A 21,411-nucleotide genomic window follows, 5' to 3' on the forward strand; every position below is an offset into this window, starting at 1 on the left:
GTTGCTACAAGCCTCTCCTTGTTGTCAATGAGGCTTCAGCCCATGCCAAAAGCATCAATACACAGAGAAGGAGGCACCCCTTGGAAGGAGCTCATAAGGTTGCAGTCACAGATGCTTATTTCAATCCCTAAACATCCAGGTCCCTAAAGGCATCATCATAAAGGAGTCTGGATAGAATCCGCAAAGTTTTAAGTCTCTTAAAAAGAGGAATTTATAAATATGTGAAACCAGAGAGGCACTTAATCCAAAGATACAGGCTTTACCCGTCTGTACTCCCAGGAAGTCTACTTTGAAATACGTCAAGAAATTACGCGGAGACATTCAGAATACGTCCAAGATCCAGACCGATAACTCTCAAACTTGAAGTTAAAGCTGGCAGACCCAGCACCCATAACTCATCGTCTCGACTCTAAGAACCCTTTCCTACTCGCAAGACTCCGAAGACAGCGCATCGGCGTTTAAGTTCAATTTCCTGGCTCCGGCCACAATACTAACCTAATTAAAGCATGTGGTCAACGTTCAGCATTGTCGGTGCGATATTTTGCATCCCTCTGGCTAGTCCCCGAGTGGAGACAGCCGCACGGGCCCCCCGTGAGGCGACACCCTGTCCACCAAGCTCTAGCAAACCGGCAGGAAAAGCACCCCCATGCCGCCCACGGACCCTGCCGCGCTCAGGCACCGGTTCCCCTCGCCAGCAGCACTTTGGGTTGAGTCTGAGCAAGTCGCTCGTGTCAGCGCCACTTCCCCCCGGCCCGGCAACTCCAGCTCCCCCGCCCGCCGGCCCCGCCGGCCCCGCCGGCCCCGCCGGCCGCTGCTCGCTCCGGGGGCTGGCGCATGCTTCCCGTCCAGCAAACCCGGCACCGAGGCCCGCGGGCCGGGGGCGCCGCCGGGGGGAGGGGAGTACCTCGTACAGCTCCTCGGAGGCCATGGTGGGCGGCGCAGGGGCGCGGCGGGGTCGGGGCGCGGCACCCGGCGGCAGACACTTTGTTCCAGTTGGGTCCCTGCGTGGCCTGCGCTTCCTGCTCCGCGGCCGGCGCCGGGCGCAGTGCACCGACCAGCCACTCGCTCCGGGCGGCCGGTGCGGGCCGGCGGCAGCGGGGTTGTGCGCAGGAGCAGCTGCGCAACGCGCCCTAGGCGCCCGCGCTCAGTGCCCGGCGGGCCGGCTGAGGCTCAGGCGCGGGTTCATCGCGCCCGCCAGGGGCCGGACGGGCTAGGGCGGGGGCGGCGGCGGTGCGGGCGGTGCGGCGGGATCCGCGGCTCCCGGTCTCCGGTGTAGTGCAAAAAGCTTCCTACTTGCGACCGAAAAACCTGCCCCGGCTACTGAGCATGCCCAGTGCTGCCGCCCGGCCCGGCGGAGCAATGCTCCCGCGCTCCGGGTTTTCGGGCCGCCCTCACGGGAGGGGCGGGAGGCGGCGGGGCGGGGCGGCCGAGAAGAGCAAGGACTCCGTTCCGGGCCCGGGCGCGGGCGGCGGGGCTGCAGAGAGCAAGCCGGCAGGAAGGGGAGGAGTCGGGCGGGGTGGGCGGGGCCGCGGGTGGCGGTGGGCGGAGTCTGTGGCTGTGGGCGGGGCTCCGAGTTGCCCAAGTCCCGCTCTCCCGGGTCGGCATGGCCACGGCCCCGCCCACTGGCCCTGCCTGGACGTGGGCGCTGGTTGCCCGGCAGAGGGCGGGACCGGGCGACACACGAGGGTCGTGGAGGAAGATGACTATGCCCGCTGGGGCAGGTAACCCGACCCAAAGTTGAGCAAGGGAGCTGGCGGGCCAGTGGGCTAGCGTCTGGAGTCGCGACCCGACGGCAGCGACTGTTCTGTTAGCGCCTGGAAGCCGTAGAGCGCAGAGAGTTGCCTCCGTGCGCCTGCAGCAGGCGCCCGCCGGGGACAGCGCCAGCCAGCTTGGGGCCAGCGGCGTGGCCAGGTGGAGTCTCCCGCCCTGCCACGTGCCCGCCGCCCCCGCGGCCGCAGCCAAGACCCGGAGCCAGGATTGCGCGCCCAGCCGCGTGTCGCCAGCTGGGCCTCCTGCCGGGGTGGGATCTGGGCACTGGGGAGGGCGGCGCGAGGGTGCGGCCGTCTCGCTCTGCCCGCAGCTTCCCTACGCCAGGCCTCGGGTTCCTCCTAAGTATCTACCATCCCCAAGGGGGGAGCAGAGAGTTGAGTTCCGAAAGTGGACTCTCGGAGGTCTGCGTTCTGAAAGATCGGAGCTGTCAATGATGAAGCGCCTTGTGGGGACCGGGTGGACCGCACTCTCTTCTCTGTCAGTTTCAATGGGCTAGCCTTTCCTCCTGTTATAGGTGAGATGGGTAGAGTGCACACGGCTCATCTGCCGGGAAACTGGACGATTTTCTATCGCTAGGGAAAGAGGCTTCTAAGGGAGTAGCTGCCCCAAACGCCTAGCAACACAATGGAACGTCTCCCTCGAGGCACTGCGGATTCTTCTCCCCCTAAGCCGGACTGGAAGTTAGCATCACTTCCCACTGCTCCCAAAGCTTTCTCTCAGGTGCTACACCAGTTCTCAGAGCCCTATCCAACAGATCTCCCAGACATCGGGCTCCTCATACCAGCTTCAGGCTTTAAAACCAACCGGTTTGTGTACACCAGCCACAGACGTCGAGTTCCCTGCCTTTTCCGTATCCGGCAAAAACAAAAATACGCCAGCTCCTTGAGTGCCTGGCAGTACTATCTCCAGGTCTCCGCGAAGGTGCCCGTACTTGTGAGTCTCACGGCTACAAAGCTCTCTTGAACCTTAAACTCCTAGTACCAACGCCTGGAAAGTCTCCTCTTCCACACTTCTATCCCGGGATTCCCAAAGCCCTCAATGTATGTTCCATTGCAGCGCTATCTCAGCATATTTTAGTGTTTAACCATTTTTCATCTTCAAATTTGAATTTCCTACCCCCAAAGCCAAAGAAAGAATAATCAAATTCCTAAACAAGAAACACAAGGAGTCCCACTCATCGACTACTTAAGGCCCCTCAAGCTCCGCCTTTCACAGGTGGCTCAGCCAATGCCGTCCCGCCTCCAACAGGTCTCCTTCCTACTTAGCAGTTTCTTTGTTTGCTACACTGGAGGGTCACCTCAAGCCCTACTAATTCATTAGCATAATTGTTAAACTCCTCGAAGCTAAGAATTAGGACTTTACACAAAGGTGTCTCAAAAGCCGTTGGCGCGTTAACGCCAAGTCAAGTGCCCAGGTGATGACCAAACTAGGTAATTGAAGGAAAACAGGGACCCTCAACATACAATGAGAAGATAGCATCTCACATCCAAAGCCAGGTACAAAAGAGCACAAACCAAAATACGTATACACATTTCTGTTCCTACCACGCTCACTGCTACTTTCGGGACAGAATTTCTTAATGTTTTTCAAGGTATTGGACCGTGTGTTAACTCTAGACATAATTCTAAACCCTGTTGTCCAAAAAGGAGACAAGAGGAGGGAGGCATACACAACCATATTCAGAAGCCAGGCTGGTGCATAGAGAGGAAAGTAATGCTTAGCTATGGTGGAAAATAACAGACTAAAGGGAGGGGGCGAAAGAGCCTAAGGACTAACCCAGAAACGTTCACATTCGACAACATCGACGGCCAAAATGGTGACTAACCACAACTGGCCCCCCTACGTTGAAAATGTAATCCCTGGTAGACTCTACTAAAGCGGGAGCAAGCCCATCTCCTAAACTCAGCACCAACTGACTGTCCTCCAATAGTGAATTGGCCTCCATGGTGGAAGACCTACCTGTACTCAGGTTCTTAACTAGTAGCCAAAAGTCTGAGCATATTTTCAGCTATCCATATATCCCCCTCTTCCCTGACCTCCTTGTTTCCCTCCGTTTAAAACAACCACTGGGTAATTACATGCAATTTTACATATATACATATATATCATCACCATTCAACTTATCTTTACTTTTCAAATCATGCTTTCTTCCTTCACGTTTTAACATAAACATTTTATTAGTGCTTATAACAAAAGCAAATATACCCAAGACCTCTTCGTGGCTTTGAATTTATGCCATCTTTCTGAAATAGTGCCGTTTTTACTGGAGTTAGCCAAGACCACGTGTTTGGATGCGGAAGTGCTTGGTGGGTTAAGAAATCAGCCTCCCAGACTCTTCGGGAACACAGTACCAAAGCACATACCACACAGCGGGAGGTGCAGCGTGCACAGTTCAAATCTTAAAAGGTTATGGAAGTTATGGAAGTGGTCAACATGGGCGACCGTGGACACACGTAACAGTACCCATCTGTGACAATAAGCTCCAACTCTTACCTGACGTGAGCCAGTAGAGGAGACTCACACAGCGCATTTTACCCCTTCTCCAGAAACACACAGGCCAATACTACTCGACTACAACTCTTCAGAGCTGGTACCACAGCCATCTTCCACCGTGGAGAACAATGACTGAAGACTTAAAACTCGAGGTGTCCTCTCTTCTTCCTTCCTTCTCCCCCAAATAGCTAAGGCAGACTCTGCTGGTCCTTTTCTCCCAATAATCTGCATGCCATCTACATTTGAATCCCAAGGCATGCTGGAGGAGAAGGGGGATGGGACTTTAAGACAAAAGAAGGCGAAATCAAGCACCAAAGGCATTTTCAGGATGGGTGGCTGTGAAAAGCTGCAGATTAAGAATTGCTACAGCAATCCTGTAACCCAGAAGCCTACTCGATCTTGGCTACTGCCTTTAAAGCTCAGAACTTAGTTATGGCCTTTATGAAGAAGGGACCTAGAGTTGGTTTGCTTAGACAGAATAAGGCTAAAAGGAAATTAAATGCCATTCTTGGTACAGCTATGTTATCCACTCCACAAAACCAAGTGAAATTCCCTTCGCCATCACGTGCAAGGAGAGAGAGAAGAACAGCTCAAACCTAGGGAGAAAGCAAGGGCAGGAGAAACAGGAAGTCATAAGCTGTGTTTTCTGTGCTTGTAGCTAACCGGTCTTCCTTTCCTGAAAGCTTAAATTGTATAGACTAGTGCCCCTTTCACGCCAACTGATACCTGATTTCTAGCTTCACCCCTATTCCCTTCCCTGGCTGAGGAGTCAATCTCCCACTTCCTTCCGTGGCAGCCTCTCCTTCCCTCTCTAGCCAGGAAGTAAGTGACGTCTTTCCCAGGCAACTATACTTCTGTTTCCTGTCACGGCACCACCACTTCACATTTCACTCTAGACAGGTCAGTTCTGAGACGCCTTTACGTTTAATTTCACTAATTTTCTCTTAAACCAAAGAACCACCTCTACGATGCTGGGCAATTGGCAGTGAAGGGTCTTTTTTTTTTTCTTTCCTGTCCTTTTTTTCAGTACTAGGGACTGAAACACCCTAGGCAAAGCTGAACAACTAAGCCACATCCCCAGCAGGGGTCATTTTCTTTCTCAACTAATGCACTGCTCTTGATGGCCTTTTCTCCTTTAGCTTAGCTCACAGTAATTCACCAAAATAACCTTTATGTTTTATTAAATTATTTTAATCAAAGAGGAGCAAGAAATTTAAAAAATATCATAACTCTGTACAGTGTGCCACCTTCTGAAAAGAAGAAAGGCCAAAAAGCCAGAGAGAGCAACAGGTTAGCTCCCTGTCTTTTTGGTCAACATTATGCCAGATCCTTGAAAAAGCGACAAGTAACTTTGCCTTGAATTACTGTGATAATTACATTTATCACTCAGCTGAGACCATCCAGCCACCTCTAACTCTCTAGTCTTCAAATACACACACTTCAGGGGGAAGACACCCAAAGACCCTGCAGATACGAAGAACACCAAGGTGGCCAAAAGCAACCAGAAGCCAAACTTAGCCTGGGACCTGGGCAAGACTCAAGTGAGCATGGAATCTAATGCAAAGAGTTAGTGAATTTGGAGATAAAGCGGGGCCAAACAGGCATATGAGAACACAAAGTGGTATGTGGTTGGTGTGTTTCATATCACACTTACCCTCATGGTATGTTGCCAGAACCACCAGCAGCAGCAGCAGCAGCCCCTTTGAACTTGTTGGAAGAGTGCATTCTCTGGACTGGAGCTTTAGTTCCACAATAAAACACTTGTCTACTATGTGCAGGGCTGTGGGTTCAATTCCCAAATCCTCTTACCAAAAGAAAAGTATAAACCCCAGCAATCTGTTCAGCTCAGTAAGCCCACTGAGTGATTCTAATGCACGCTAATGTGTGAGATGCAATGGTTTAGACCAACAGTGTGTGTGTGTGTGTGTGTGTGTGTGTGTGTGTGTGTAAAACCAAGCTACAGGCTTCAAGCCATTAGCAGATCATTAAAACACTTTGGATCTTGAGTAGCATCTTTTAGAAGACAGCATGGAAAACACCTGGAAAAAGAACCAAGTGTACCTATTGACTTCCCAAGAGTCACTATTGTATAGCAAAATTGTTTCCATAACACCCACATATATTTATTCATGCCATATATGTGTGCATATGCATACACACCCATGTGTATATGTATTCAGGTATACTAAATCATAATATATGCGTGTGTTTGTTTGTATATGTGTGTATGTATTTTGTTTTGGTTTTGGTTTTGAGACAGGAGCTCCCTATGTAGACCTGTCTGGCCTCGAACTCTTCGACAGCCCCATGCCTCTGCTTCCTGACTGCTGGGACGAGTGGTGAGAGCCACCAAACCTGGCCACAAAATATATTTTTATGTCTTGAGCTAGGTCAAAAATTTTTAAAAACAAATATTTGAAAGATTGGTAACACGTGCAAATGTAGGTGGTCAATTTTCTATGAATTGTATTGCTGAAGTGTGTTAAAAGTCGTTTTCTTAAATAATGGAAAGATCCTTTTAAATTAGGAGTTCTGCCCGCATGGTGCTATAAGCCTTTAGTCCCAGCACTCAGGTGGCAGAGGCTGGCAGATCTCTATGAGTGAGGAACAACTTGGTCTACACAGAGAGCTCCAGACCAGCCAGAGCTATATAGTGCAACCCTGTCTCAATATGTTTTTTTTTTTTTTTTTTACTTATTACGCATGTGAGCATGAGGTATACAGGCCACAGTACACATGTGAAGGACAGACACATGTGTGGAGTCAGTTCTCTCCTTCTTACTTTTACATAGGTTCCAGAAATCAAACTTAAGTCATCAGGCTTGAGTGGCAAACGCCTTTACCCACTGTGCCACCTTAACACCACCTTCCCAACCTACATTTTTTTTTTAAAGTTGAAAAATTTTTTTTTCTTAACATGGATTTACTTATTATGTGTAGCTATCTACTCATACCATGGGGTAAGTGTGGCAGTCAAAAGAGCATAGGCAGGAATTGATTCTCTCTTTCCACCACATAGGATCTGGGAACCAAACCTAAGTTAACAGATTTGGCAGGCTTTATGGTCCTTTTTTTTTTTTTCAGGTGCACACTATTTATTGATTAAAAAAAAAAAAAAGGTCAAGTTGAGCTCCTTCCTGAATTATCCCATACCCTATGGTGTTTCATTGAATTAATGAAAATGTATTTTTCTATATACAGCACAATGTGCATATTCATGTGGGTGAGCATGAACCATGAACATGTGTGCACATACAACAGAAGCTGACATCAAATATCTTCAGTTGCTCTCCACCTTGTTTGTTTATTTGTTTGTTTGTTTCTTTAGTCAAGGCATGCTCACTTCTGGAACCTGGACTTTATTTTCTTAGCTGGGCTGGCTGTCCAGTGAGCTTCCAGCATACCATTGGCCATGCCCTCTCTCTCACTGCCCTCCCGAGCTCTGGGAGCACAGCCGCACACAGCTGGCCATGCCTGCCTCTCCCCCTGCTTCCTGGGGAATTCAAACTCAGATCCTCCTCCCTCCTGTTTTCATGCAAGGATTTTACCAACTGAGCCATTTCCCCAGCTCCAAATTTATGTCACACATTTTAAGACCTTCCTTCTAGATTTCCTTTAATTGAACAAAGTAAACAAAATGGATGAAATTTAGTCTGGTCAACAGGAATGTAAGAAAAAAAAAGAGGGGGTTGGGGAGGAAGACAGTGAACACAAACAGAAGTCTTTGCCCTGTCCTGGGAACTGTTCTAAAATCCTTACAAATATTAAGCTCTTTAATTCAACAAACACCTAATAAAATTACAGCTAACATTTACAGAGATCTCTAAGCAAGCATATTCATCCACAAAGCACCTTTAGGGACATGAGCTGCTACTGACAATATGCCAGTTAAGTGAGGAGCATGCATTCCGTGGTCGGCTCCATGCAAGCTGAAGGCCCGAGAGCTGAGTCAGTGAAGGTTTATTCTATCTCTATTATATCTGTAACAAGTTCCTCTTCTAGCAGGCACTCATGAGGTACACAGACAAAATATCCATACATATAAGACTAAAAAGAAAAAAAAAAAGAATTTGCCTTTCCTTCTTCACTTATTAGTACATTAATCATGAATTTCCATCAGTCCAATCCCCTGGGTATTGGTCGTCTACCTTGGATTGCAAGTCACACTGCTTTATCTCTGGTGGCTCCTTTCACTCACTCTCACCGGCCACAGGGTGTGTGTGTGTGTGTGTGTGTGTGTGTGTGTGTGTGTGTGTGTGTGTTGAGCATTTCCATTCTTCCTGGCACTATCAGATAGATGTTCCAAGATCATCTTGCATATTTTCCTGGAATCAGCCATTTCCACAAGGGGCTCTGACTCCTTTTGCTAGAGAAGCAGAATTGGAAGTAAGGTCGGGGTGCTGAGTGTGCTCGGATGCTCCCAGGGTTTCTGAGGGCTTTGATTAGGTTATGTCTGAACCGGTGAGCTAAGAGAATAGCTGGAGTTCAGCAGGCAATGGAGATGGTTCGAGGTTCAGGAGAAGAGCCGGTGTAAGGGCCTAGATGTGAAACAAGACACCTCTGAGAATCTGAAAGAAGCTGGAATTCAAGGAACGTGGAACAGGGACGAGGACAGATCAGGCTAGTGGTCATAGCAGTATCCCGGTCTCTTAAACAATGATTCGGTAAGTATTACTTTTTTTATAAAAGGGTTATTTATGTGTCTATATATCTGCGAGTATATGCCATTCGTGTGTGGGTTCCCATGAAGGACAGAAGAGGACACTGGATCTCCTAGAGCTGGAGTTACAGACAGTTGTGAGCTGCCCAGGGTGGATGTTGGGAACTGAACTATGGCCTTCTTAAAGAGCAACAAGTGCTTTTTAACTGTAGAGCCATGTTTCCAGCCCCCTGATGCATATTCTTTAAAAGCTCAGCTTTTACAGGTCACGGTGACTCATGCTTGTAATGCCAGTAAATGGGAAAAAGGGGACAGAGCTACAGTTCAGTCATCCTTGGCTATGTATTGAGTTTGAGTTTGAGGCTAGCCTAGTTAGCACCCTGTCACTGGGGTGACATAAGTAGAAAGTTATCTATGAGGTCAAGGTCAGCTTGGTCATAGAGATTTCCAGGCCAACCAGTGAAACTCTACCTCAAACAAATAGCCACCAACTAAACAAATGAAAGCTTGAATCTAAGATATAGAATCAGCCTATAGACCCATCAATAATTTAACAGATAAAAAATTGTGGCATATATACAACAAGGAATTTTATTTGCTCATAAAGACAAAATTGGCTGGACATGAAATTTTCTTTCTCCCCTACCTCTGCTCTGTGGTTCAGAATGGAGGTAGAAACATTTAAGAACCCTAAATAAGGTAGGTTTTTTGAAAAATCTAAGCCTACACATGGTGGCTCATAACTGTAATCCCAGCTCTTAGGAGGCTAAGGCAGGAGATTTGACATGAGTTCAAGGTCATCCTGGACTATAGAGTGCATGTTGCTCTTGCAAAGGACCCAAGTTGAGTCCTAACACCTCAGGCATCTCACAACTACTATAACTTCAACTCGAGGGAATCTGACATCCTTTTCTGGACCTGCACTCACATGTGCACATCCCTACACACACACACACACACACACACACACACACACACACACACACACACTTGCACACACACATACACAATCTAATTAAAATTAAAAATAGAACAATCCTTTTCAAAACCAGTAAGAAATTATATCACTTGCAGGAAAATAGATGGAACTGAAGATCATCTTGTTAAATGAAATAAGCCACACCAAGAAAAACAAGTGCCACATGATTTCTCTCATCTATGGACTCTAGATGTATGTATAAAAGAGAAAGAGGAACTATTTGAAGGGTTAAAAAGAGATGAGGAAATAGATAATAGGAGTGGAGTAGATATGTATGTGTAAAGATGACTTCAAAACTCATTATTCTGGGCCGGGTGGTGGTGGTGCACGCCTTTAATCCCAGAGGCAGGCAGATCACTGTGAGTTCAAGGCCAGACTGGTGTACAGAAAGTTCCAGGCCAGCCAGGGCTACACAGAGAAACCCTGTCTCGAAAAACAAAAACAAAAACAAACACACCTTCATTATTTTATATGCTAATTAAAAAGCAAGTAAATAAAAAAGGAAAAATACAAAACAAAAATCAAAAACCTCAGCTTTATGAAGAATAGGAGATTGGGGCAGAGTAGTTTATTATGAATAGTCCACTAAATTTGGTGTGTTATATTTGTTTTATTTGTGTGTGAGTGTGCATGCGCACATGCATGTGTCTGATTGTCTGTTTAAAACACCTAATTATTTTAACATTATTTTTCGACAATTAATTCAATATAAAATTTTTGATGCCTCTCACTAGCTGATGGCCACAGGCGCATCACATTGAGACCATCCTGTGCAACAATAAGTAAAAGTGGCCATGCTGGACATCTAGTTTCATGTTTTATTGCAAAGGAAGAACTTTCACCATCAGGAATGGTAGCAGCTAAGAAGATTTTTGTAGGCATCTTCAGTCAGTGCAATACAGTTGCTTTCTAAACCTAGTTTGAAGAAAGTTTTGTGGCGGAATAGTGGTCCACACCTTTAGTCCCAGGACTAGGGAGGCTGAAGGCAGCACATCTCCGAGTTCAAAGCCAGCCTGTAGTGATTTCTAGGCCAACCAGGGCTACATAGTCTCAGAAACAAATACAGAAATCTTAGAAACTAAGTCATGAATCCATATCAGATTTTGACATCTACTAAAATGGTCATGATATTTTATTTTCATTTTTAAAAAATGTGTTAGTCTAGAAAAAAAAGTGTTGCCTTTTGGTGTAGGGTAATGAGGACAGAAACAGGGCATTGGTTTGTTTGTTTGTTTGTTTGTTTTTGTTTTTTCAAGACAGGGTTTCTCTGTGTTAACAGCCCTGGCTGTCCTGACTTTACTTTTTAGACCAGGCAGCCTCTAACTCACAGGGATCTGTCTGACTCTGCCTCCCAAAGGCTAGGACTAAAGGCTTGCACCACCACATCTGGCTGCAGGCACTAGTTTTTGTTTTGTTTTGTTTCTCAATTTTACTTTTCTGTATTTGTTTTTAAATTTTACTTTTAATTGCTAAATAAAATTTTAGTACATTGTCTGGTTTTATTAATTGACGTTGGTGTTAGTCATGGGTCTAGGATTTTGAATCTATGTTCATAAGGAAGGTTGGCCTAAATTTTTTCTTTCTTATGTCTTTGTCAGGCTCTGGTACCACAGTTGCAAAGGTCCCCAGCGGCTGGGGCTTTACCGAGGAGGCTCCTGGTCATACTGACTGCACAGATCTCATAGAAGCTAGCGTGTGCTTCTTTTCAGCCTGAGTATGAATGCCACTATTTCTTTCCTCAGTGGCGGTATGCATTTGCTTTTTAAATTTCTTGGTTGTAACGAGCATTTTTGTTGTTAAATTTCCAACATAAAGACTCAAACTCTTTTTTTAATGATTTACTTTTATTTTTCTATGTGCATTGCTATTTTGTATATATATATATAGATAGATATATATCTATATCTATATCTATATATCTGTGTGAGAGTGTCAGAATTCCTTGAAATGGAGTTACAGATAGTTGTGAGCTGCCTTGTGGGTAGTGGGAATTGAATCAGGGTCCTCTGGAAGAGCAGCTTTTAACCTCTGAGTCATCTCTGCAGCCTTCAAACTATTTTTTTAGAAGATTTTATTTATTTTCCATAAGTATTTTGTTTATTTATAAATTTTATCTGTAAATAAATTATAATACTATAACTCATTTATAATGTTATTTTATTATACATGTTATCACATATTATATGCATAGGTGTTTTGCCTGGAAGTATGTCTGTGTACCATGTGCATGCAGTGCCTGCGGAGGCCAGGAAAAGACATCGGATCCCCTGGTACTGGAATTACAAATAGCTGTAAACCACTACATGGATTCTAGGAATTGAACCTGGGTCCTCTACAAGAGCAGCTACTGCTCCTAACTAATGATGTCCAGCCCCCAAGACTCAGATTCTTAAAGACTCAAATTTCCTGTTTATTCTTGTGTCAAAATTCATTTCATCTAAAATTTCAAGTTCAGTAGCAAGAATTCCCACCAAAATCTAGTATCGTAGGATCTGTAGTAATGTCTCATTGTAATTCATAAAATTTTAAAAATGTGTATGTGTCATAACTGCGTGTCTGTGTATGCTCCACATGTATTCTCGACGCCAAAGCTGGGCCAGAAGAGAATATTGGATGCCCTGGAACTGGTTGTGAGCTGCCTTGGGAGTGATGGAAACTAAACCCAAATCTTTGACAAAAGCAGTGAATATATATATTTTTTGGGGGGGGGCAGTGAATATTCTTAACTCTTAACCCATAACTTTCTATCATTTTGAAATTTAAAATCTCACATGTCACAAATGTGCAGAAATTTTATAATTTTATAGATATTCCATTATACTTAAAAAAAGACTACATATTCTGCAACTATAGATAACGCTCCTTATCTGTCTATCTAGGTAGGTATTTAGATATCTATACATATCTATACAACTTTACTATTTATGGTGTCCGAGTCTTTCAATTCCTGGGACAGGTATCTTAAAATTTGTCTTTATGCTTGTGAATTTGTAATTTTGGTTAAGTTTTTCGCTTTATATATTTGACTAGGTTATGTCATTTTGGCACACACACATTTATAATTGTCATAATTAGCTGGTAAAGGAAGAAATTTTGTCAGTATAAAGACACCAATAAGGCCTTTGACTTTAAGTCTACATTTTGAAACTAAGATATCTACAACCAGAGCTGGTGAGATGGCTTAGTGGGAAAAAAAAAAAAAGAACATGCCTCCAAGCCTGAGAGTTGAGCTCAATTCTCAGGACCCACATGATATAAAAGGAAATTTAACTGCTACAAATTGTTCTCTGATCACCACACATGTGCCATGGCACGCACACATACACACACATAAATAAGTTAAAACATCTTGAAAACATAAAGGTATGGGGTATGGTATGTGCAGGTAAATCTCTGTAAATTCAAGTCCAGCCTAGTCTACAAAGCAAGTTCCAAGCCAGTGAGAGATACATAGTAAGACCCTAATCTCAAAATAAATAAATAAATAAAAAATAAAAATAAAAATCAATAAATAGAATAAAATTTAAAAATGTGTAAAATAGCAACTAAACTTCTTTTGATTTGTATTTATGTAATAAAAAATCTCCATTTTTGCATTTTTGTGTTTTGGATCCTGGTATTTTACACACACACACACACACACACACACACACACATTTGTTCCTCACAATTAACCAGTTCTTTCTTTTATTTTTCTCTTTTCCTTCCTTCCTTTCTTTTTCTTTCTTCTTTCTTTCTTTCATTCTTTCTTAATGTTTTTTTTTTTTTGAGACAGGTTTTCCCTGTGTAACCCTGGTTGTCCTGAAACTCACTCTGTAGACCATGGAGGCCTTGAACTCATAGAGAGCTTCTTGCCTCTGCCTCCCCATGCTGGGATTAAAGGCCTGTGCCACCACGGCCTTGTAATCCTGATGCCCTGAGTTTGATTCCCATAACCCACTGCCTGGCCCATTTCATTTTTTAATTCACCTTAACAGAGTTTGTTCATTCATTGGTTTATTTACACTGAGGGGAATTACTGATCTGTGCAGTTTTGATTCCTTCTGTCTTAGTTTGGGTTACTATTGCTATAGTGAAACACCATGTCCTTTGACGATGTGGGTTATGAGAATCAAATTCAGGGCATCAGGATTACAAGACAAGTACCTTTATTCATTAAGCCATCTGACTGGCCCTGATTCCACCATGGTTTGCTATTTTGTGTTTTATATTTATCTACCCTCCCCCCTTTTTTTTCTTGCCTTCAATGATTAGTTCCAGGTTAAGATGTTTAAAAAATGCCCCATCCCAAGCCAGGCGTGGTGGTGCACGCCTTTAATCCCAGCACTCGGGAGGCAGAGGCTGGCGGATCGCTGTGAGTTGAGGCCAGCCTGGTCTACAAAGTGAGTTCAGGACAGCCAAGGCTACACAGAGAAACTCTGTCTCGAAAAACCAAAAAAAAAAAAAAAAAGCCCCATCCCTTAGCAGGCTACCAAGAAGAGACTTGATACCCTATGAGCATATAAAGGGGGAGGAGGTCCCCCTCAGTCACAGACATAGGAGAGGGGAGTAAGGGGAAAATGGGAGGGAGGGAGGAATGGGAGGATACAAAGGATGGGATAACCATTGAGATGTAATAAGAATAAATTAGTAAAATAAAATTTTAAAAAAATGTCCCATCCTTATTTCTGTTTATTTTTTTAATTAATTCACCTATTTAGTGGTGTAGTGGTGTGTGTGTATGTGTGTGTGTGTTGTGTTGTGTTAACCATATACCATGGCATGTCTTTGGTGGTCAGAGAACAACTCAGATAGAGTTGGTTCTCTTCTTCTAGAGTTGTATAACTTCCAGGGGTCAAGCTCAGGTCATCAGGCTTGCTGGGTGTAATGGCTGGTGTTGTCAGTTTGACAGAAGTTAGAATCATCTGCAAGATGGGCCTCTGGGCAGGTCCACAGGAGCGATTATCTTCTTTAAGTTAACTGGATTGGGAAAACCTGTCCACTGTGGAGGACACCAATCCCTAGGCAGGGTCTCCTGGACTGTCTAAGAGTAGATGAACTGGTCTGAGCACTAGCAGGTATGCATTCAATGCTGTCTTCTGACTGTGGACGTAGTATGACCATCTGCTTTAAAGCTCCTGTCACTGTGACTTCCTGCCCATGATGGGCTGGAACCTGGAACTGGGCTAGAGGACCTCTCTTTCCTATAAGCTGTTTTTGTCAGGATATTCTATCCCAGCAACAGATAAAGAAACTGAGGTATGTGCCAAGCTGAGCTGTCTTGCCAGCCCTGCAGTTTTATGTATTAATTCTCTATATGCCTAAAATCATTTATTGGCTTATATTGCCTTGCAGTTTTTCTACACACCAAAACCTCTAAAATAATTTTTCATCTGCTTGATAGGCAATTAGTATTTCCTTTAGTGTGAATTGATGATAATATTTATGTGAAAAGGTCTTCACTTACCTTTGCTATAAGGCTATGCCACATGATACACAATTCCAGGTTAGCAATTTTCTTTCTCTACATTCAACATATTTTAGTTTATTGTCTTCACGTTCTTTTCATTGTTTCCTCTGAGAAATGCTAAACTTTTGCTCCTTTGAAGGTAATTTGTCTTTTCTCTCTCTCTTTTATAAAGAACACTGTGGGTAGGATGGGGAAAATCACACTTATACCACGCCCCCCAATCACACTGTGTGTGTGTGTGTGTGTGTGTGTGTGTGTGTGTGTGTGTGTGTGTGTGCAGGTCAGAGAACAACTTGTGGGAGTCATGCCTCTTCTTCCACATGTGGGTCCCAAGGATTGCACTCAGGTCATCAGGCTTAGTGACAAAGTTCCATTATCCGTTTTACCCATTGAGCAATCTCATCAACTCGATTTGCCCTCCCTTGATCTAAGATTTTTCTCTTTGTCTTTTGTTTTAAACTTACTCTGCTTGGCTACTTTGAAGTTAATGTTTTAAACTTCAGCATCTGGAGTTTCTGTGGGTCTGTTTCTACTGTCTGCTATTTCCATTGATTTAATTCAAATTGTTGTAATTCTGTGATTGTTTGTTTTGTTTTTGTTTTTCGAGACAAGGTTTCTCCATGTAACCTTGGCTGTCCTGGACTTGCTTTGTGGACTAGGATGGCCTGGAACTCACAGAGATCAACCTGCTTCTGCCTCCTGAGTGGTGGGATTAAAAGCATGAGCCGCCGCCACCCAGCAATTCTGTGATTGTTTATTTCTACGTATCAGATTATTTTATATTATGTGCTTGATACTGTCTTTGTAACTTTGTAGAACTGTTTGAGTTCTGAGATGATATCTTTCTCCAAACAGAATTAAATTTGCTCTGCCAGCCAGCTAGGTCATCTAAGACCAAGGTCATGGAGTGAAAAACTCAAAGCTCAATGGCAATCTCTAAAACTATTTACCTCTGGGTTACCCTCAAATTTTCTGATTTTAATCTTTGTGAGAAAATTTTATTCACCAGGGCTGCCATGCTAGGATAGGCCTTGGTCACTAATCCCTGATACCTTAGTCCTTTATGGTTTTCAGAACCACACTTGGCCTTTTGATCTCTGGCTCTTTGGGTTTCTCCTGAAGGAAAAGCATATCAAAATCTCAGACTCGCCTTCTTGGGCACCCCCACTTTCCCCTTCAAGTTCAGCTTTTTCATTATTTGATTGGCTTTCCTGTGAACCATTCACACATATGTTGTCCCATATGCTTTTCTATTCATCCTCATAGGAAAATTAGCCTGGCTTGCTTTGTCTGCCATTTGCAGAAGCCATATCTAACCTTTACTACCACTTTGTAAAACAGGGGTTATAATTCCCATGTTACAGAGGGGAAGTGGGTCAAAGGTGGGGCTAGCAATAGACCCAATATAAATACTGCTTACTGTGCAGAGAAAGTGGGTGCTCTGGGTATTCTCAGATGGTGGCATTTAGGGAGTTCTCTTTAATACCACAAGGGAAGTGTATTTGCATCAGGACCAGGTCTGCCACAGGGCCACTCAAGGCACTTTCCAGTTCACGCGCTGACTTATTTCTTGAGCTACAGCTTTGAGAAGATCTATCTGACGAGTGTATCTGAGGCTGCTCAATCTGCGCTGCCATCTGCCCTGAAGAGCACATCTCAAATTAGCCATGGAGTCGTAGAAACAGTTTAAGGACACATGAAATGGTTGGGAGCAAACACTAAACTTCTCATAGTTACTTTGAACATTTCTATGAAGGAGTCTTTGCTTACTATGGTAATGTGGTTGGAGAGGCAGTGAGAGGCTGAGCTGGGTTGTGTAACCGTAACTGTGGATCTCTGAGAACTGAGAACAGGATGGATTTCCATAGCCAGAAATGAGGCTAAGCCAGCAGAGGTTCTAAGAGGTAGGATGGGTCTGGGAGTTGGGTTAGGTCATGTCTCACTCATCTGCTTTCTGAGAGTTAAGCCTCTTCCGACCTCACACAGGGCTCCCTCTACACTATGCTACTGTCTCTTCCTCTTTAGATCTTTCAACCCAGTAGCGTCCTTTCTTGTTGGGATTCTTTTTTGTCCCTTTCTGCTCACTTCCTCATAGCTTTGGCCCAGATTTCTCACTTGGAATAGCTCAGTTTCACATCTACCTTCCTTTGAGTCAGAAATAGGCTCTCTCCTACTTTGCCGAAGAAGATTTTGCTCCTCTCTGTTCACCACCAGCACCCTGAATATTCCTGTAAGTGAGGTGAACGTTTTCAGCGCTTAGCACTCGGCTTGTCAACACTACACAGCACTCTGACCGCAGTGCGTGCATCTATTTATTCTTGGGCCATGTTTTCTACCTTGACCATTATTACTTTCTTTGTTCCTGTACATGTTTGAACGCTTCAGAGAGTGGGTTCCTGGGGAGTCCTACACGATGATGCTTTGAACCCACCAGCTCCCAGGACACAAGCGCTCAACGATTAGGAGGCCGAACGCCGTCCGCTCTGTCCCACATTCCTACAATAAATGCCTATGGAACACGGAGCAGGGATGTATCTTTCTCGGGGATTAGAGGATGTGCCTGTAGCCAATTGAGGTCAGTTCATGGGGAGGACAGATTGTTTCCACCCTAGGTTGGCTGTCTAGCTCCCGCAGAACAATGGGCTTGCTTTGGGAGCAGGCACAAGGTGAAGCCGTGGCCACCCGTTCAAAGACAGCTATTGAGAATGCCCTAAACCATTCCCAGATAAAAAGATGAAGGTGTTCTTTCAGCCAAAGCACTAGAGTATGTTACATTACTAAAAATAATATACATACAAACAGTTTAAAGAGCTGATAGGCATACACGAGTGAACAATAGTATACCTATACAATAAAATTTTGGGGAGCCCTTAGAATGATGGTTTAAAGATTTTTTTTTTAAAGATAAAGAAATGCATGTGGTTTGAATAATAAGCTACAGAGCCTGACCACATATATGAAGTATCTACAGAAGGATATAATATGACAAAACAATTTAAACTGGGAGCAAAAACTTTCAATAGGGGTGAAAGTGATGCCTAACGCAAAGGCCAGATGGAGCTGTTCCTACCATACTCTTTGTCTTTTCTGAGCTTCAAAAATATTTCTATTTTAGTCACTAAATATTCAAGTATGTGAAGAAAAATGAGGAAATACAAAGGAGCATCAACATAATCTCAACTATAAAAATATATGACTAGCAAGAATAAACTTAAAATAGCAATAGCTATTTCCTCTAGAGGTATTAGATTTTTACTCCTTTTTGAATTTCTCTATTTTCCAGAGGTTTCATTTATTCAAAGCATCTCTCCACCTTCTCATTTAAAAAAAAACTGGGCCCAAGTTCTTTAGCTCATGTAGCCTCCAAGTCCTTGTGTAGTTGAGGATGATCTTGAACCTTTGAGCCTCTTGCATCAACACACCCAGTTTATATGGTGCCGGGGATAAAACCGAAGGCCATGTGAACGCTAGACAAGCACCAAGCCACACCCCAGCCCCTCAAAAGTTACTTTTAATAAAATAAATTTTATTTAAAAATAAGTGGGAAATGAAACTGGTGAAGAATTTTAAATGCATAGTTTTAGAAAATTTAAAGATATATTGTGTCTCCATTTCTTTTCTGGTTGCTATGATAAAATACCTCGACAAAAACAGTTTTAGGTAGGGTCTGTTCCAGCTTGCACTTCAGGAACAATCCACCATGGTGGGGGAAGCCGAAGTGGGAGGAACTTGAAGCAGTTGGTTTCATTACATCAGATAAGGTAATCGGGCAGAACAATGTATGCTTGTCTGTTGGCCGTGCAGTGCATCTTCTCTGTCTCTACAGTCCAGGGTCCCAGCCCAGGGAAATGGTGCCACCCACAGTGAGCTGGCCTCTCTATTTCTATAGATGCAATCAAGGTGTTCACCCACAGGCGTGCGTGCCCAGAGCCCTTCCAGGCAATGCTAGATTCGGTCAAATTCATAACACTGACCATCAAAGCTTGTATTACAATTTCCCTCATTTAGTGATAAAGCCGTCCTTCAGGAGGATTTTTAGTACATTATTAGTAAATAAAATTTACACAACAACCTTTCTTCAAATGTCATATGGATAATAGATTCTTCTTCCTATTTGTAGAAGGGACAGTTTCTCATTTAAAATATGAGGCAGAGAGAGCTAACAGAGCCTACTGGTAATGAATTATGTAATCTTGGAAAAGTTACTTAACTTTTATATGTCAAGTTATTCTCAACTCTGAAGCAGAGAGTTTGGGCTAAGTTCTCAAGCGTCTTAGTAATGTGGACTTATGACATTTTCAAAGCAATCATAGAAATCAACATCATAAAACATCTCTTGCTTTACTAAAGAAAGTCATTTTAGTTACCAAAAAAAAAAAAAAAAAAATCACAGCCACTGTCCCCTATCAATCACCCTCACTATTCTTTTACAAACAAGGAGATTTTAAGCCAAGTAAAGTAGGACATAGTCACATAATATAGGCCAGCCGTTTAAATTTACAATTTAGTTGTTTAAATTATTATAACAGAGTTTTTATCTTTGTGTAGACATGTGTGGTAATCATTAGTTTAGGTAAAATCATTTCAATATTAAATATATACATAGATGCATATCAATATCTATGCACCTTTTTTTGGTATAAGAGCTCACTATGTAGTCCAGGCTGGCCTCAAAATTGTGATCTTCCATCAGGCTGGTGCTACCATGACCAGTTATAATTACATATTTATGAATTTATAATTTATACATTTATTTATTTCAGTCAGTTGTGGACATAATGTTGGCCCGTACCAATCATTTATACTTATGTGGTGTATAAAAAGAGAATAACACCCTTCAGTTATTAAATAATTATAATATTGATAATAGTTACAGTTTTTAATAGTCATGGGAGCGAGGAAGGGGCCAAATGGCCTCTCAATAACTCATGAACCTCGCAATAAGCCATGAGGTGACAAAAATAACTAAGTATTACGAAAAGGTTGAAATTGTCTGAATTCCCATAGTGAGCTGACTTGAATTTAGTTTCTCTAGGCCTGAGTTCAGTCTCCATCAATCTGAGAGTGGTAGAAGCACAAGGAACAGAAGTTTAAGGTCATCCTAGGCTGTGTAGTGGTCTTGAAGCCAGCGTAGACTACTGACGAGTCTACCAGGAAGAGAGGCGAAGAAGAAAAGGAGGAGGAGGTGGGATGGGGAAGGGAAAGAAGGACGTTAGAGGGACATAGGGGTGTAGGAAATCTGTCCTTGCTCTCTAGGTATTTAAAATCTGATCAAAGGCAGGAAAGCTGGCTTCATGGTAAGAGTGCTTGCCACACAAGCTTGAAGAGACCTGAGTCCGGATCCCAGGACCCATGTAAAAAGTCAGGTGTGGCTGCAGAGGCACTGGTGACCCCAGTGCTGTTGGGGACACAAACAGGACATCACTGGGTCTTGCTCAACCAAAGTCCCTATCTCAAAGGAATGTGATGGAGAGTAATAGAAGAAGATATCTTTTTCTAGCTTCCACAAGTGCATGCACAGAGGTGTACACACATGTGCATATACACTACATTACACACACACACACACACACACACACACACACACACACACACACACACAATCACATAGAGAATTTGGGAGTAAGGAGTAGGTACTAGGAATGTACCCAAGGAGTGTGCATAAGCCTCAGCTACACAAGCACTCTGCCACCGAGCTACATTCTCCCACCCAAAAACTCTAATTACAAGACAGAGCAACATGTGATGTGAGTAATGCAAGCAGTTAAACACAAGATATGAACTCTGGAAGAAAGTAGAGAGCAGAGAATCAACTCAAAGTCTTTAGTTGGACATTTTAAGGGTCAGAGGTAGAGGGAAGAGGAAAAATTATATGAGCAGAAATGTAGAAGGCAGGAAATAAAATGGGAGTGAGGTCCATGGGCCATAGTAGCTGCTCACATTGAGAAGGAAGGTTGGAAAGCAAACACTGTGAGGTGCAGGACCCGAGACACTGTGGTGAGCAGAGGCAAGTGTCATCCTCTGGTTAGGGAAAGAGGGTGTGCACAGAAGGCAAGACAG

At 43.8% G+C, this 21,411-nt stretch overlaps 1 protein-coding gene across 4 annotated transcripts in view; it reads right to left on the reverse strand.

Annotated features, from left to right (window-relative positions):
• The window catches only part of CDYL (chromodomain Y like), a 219,564-nt gene that overhangs the window by 144,144 nt on the left and 54,009 nt on the right, over positions 1-21,411 (reverse strand). The window contains exon 1 of one of the 4 annotated variants that reach the window (XM_084795441.1): positions 905-1,458. The exons of 2 other annotated variants lie outside the window; for them this stretch is intronic. Coding sequence is in view for 1 of the 2 variants with exons in the window: in XM_084795439.1 (XP_084651565.1) it covers positions 905-928 (24 nt within the window). In the remaining variant the exon portion in view is untranslated. Of the gene's footprint in view, positions 1-904; positions 1,459-21,411 lie in introns of those variants that run through there. One more of the 4 variants, XM_084795439.1, reaches the window with a different exon arrangement.

This window comes from Acomys minous (assembly GCF_964271855.1).
Source record: "Acomys minous genome assembly, chromosome: 9".
NCBI lineage: Eukaryota > Metazoa > Chordata > Mammalia > Rodentia > Muridae > Acomys > Acomys minous.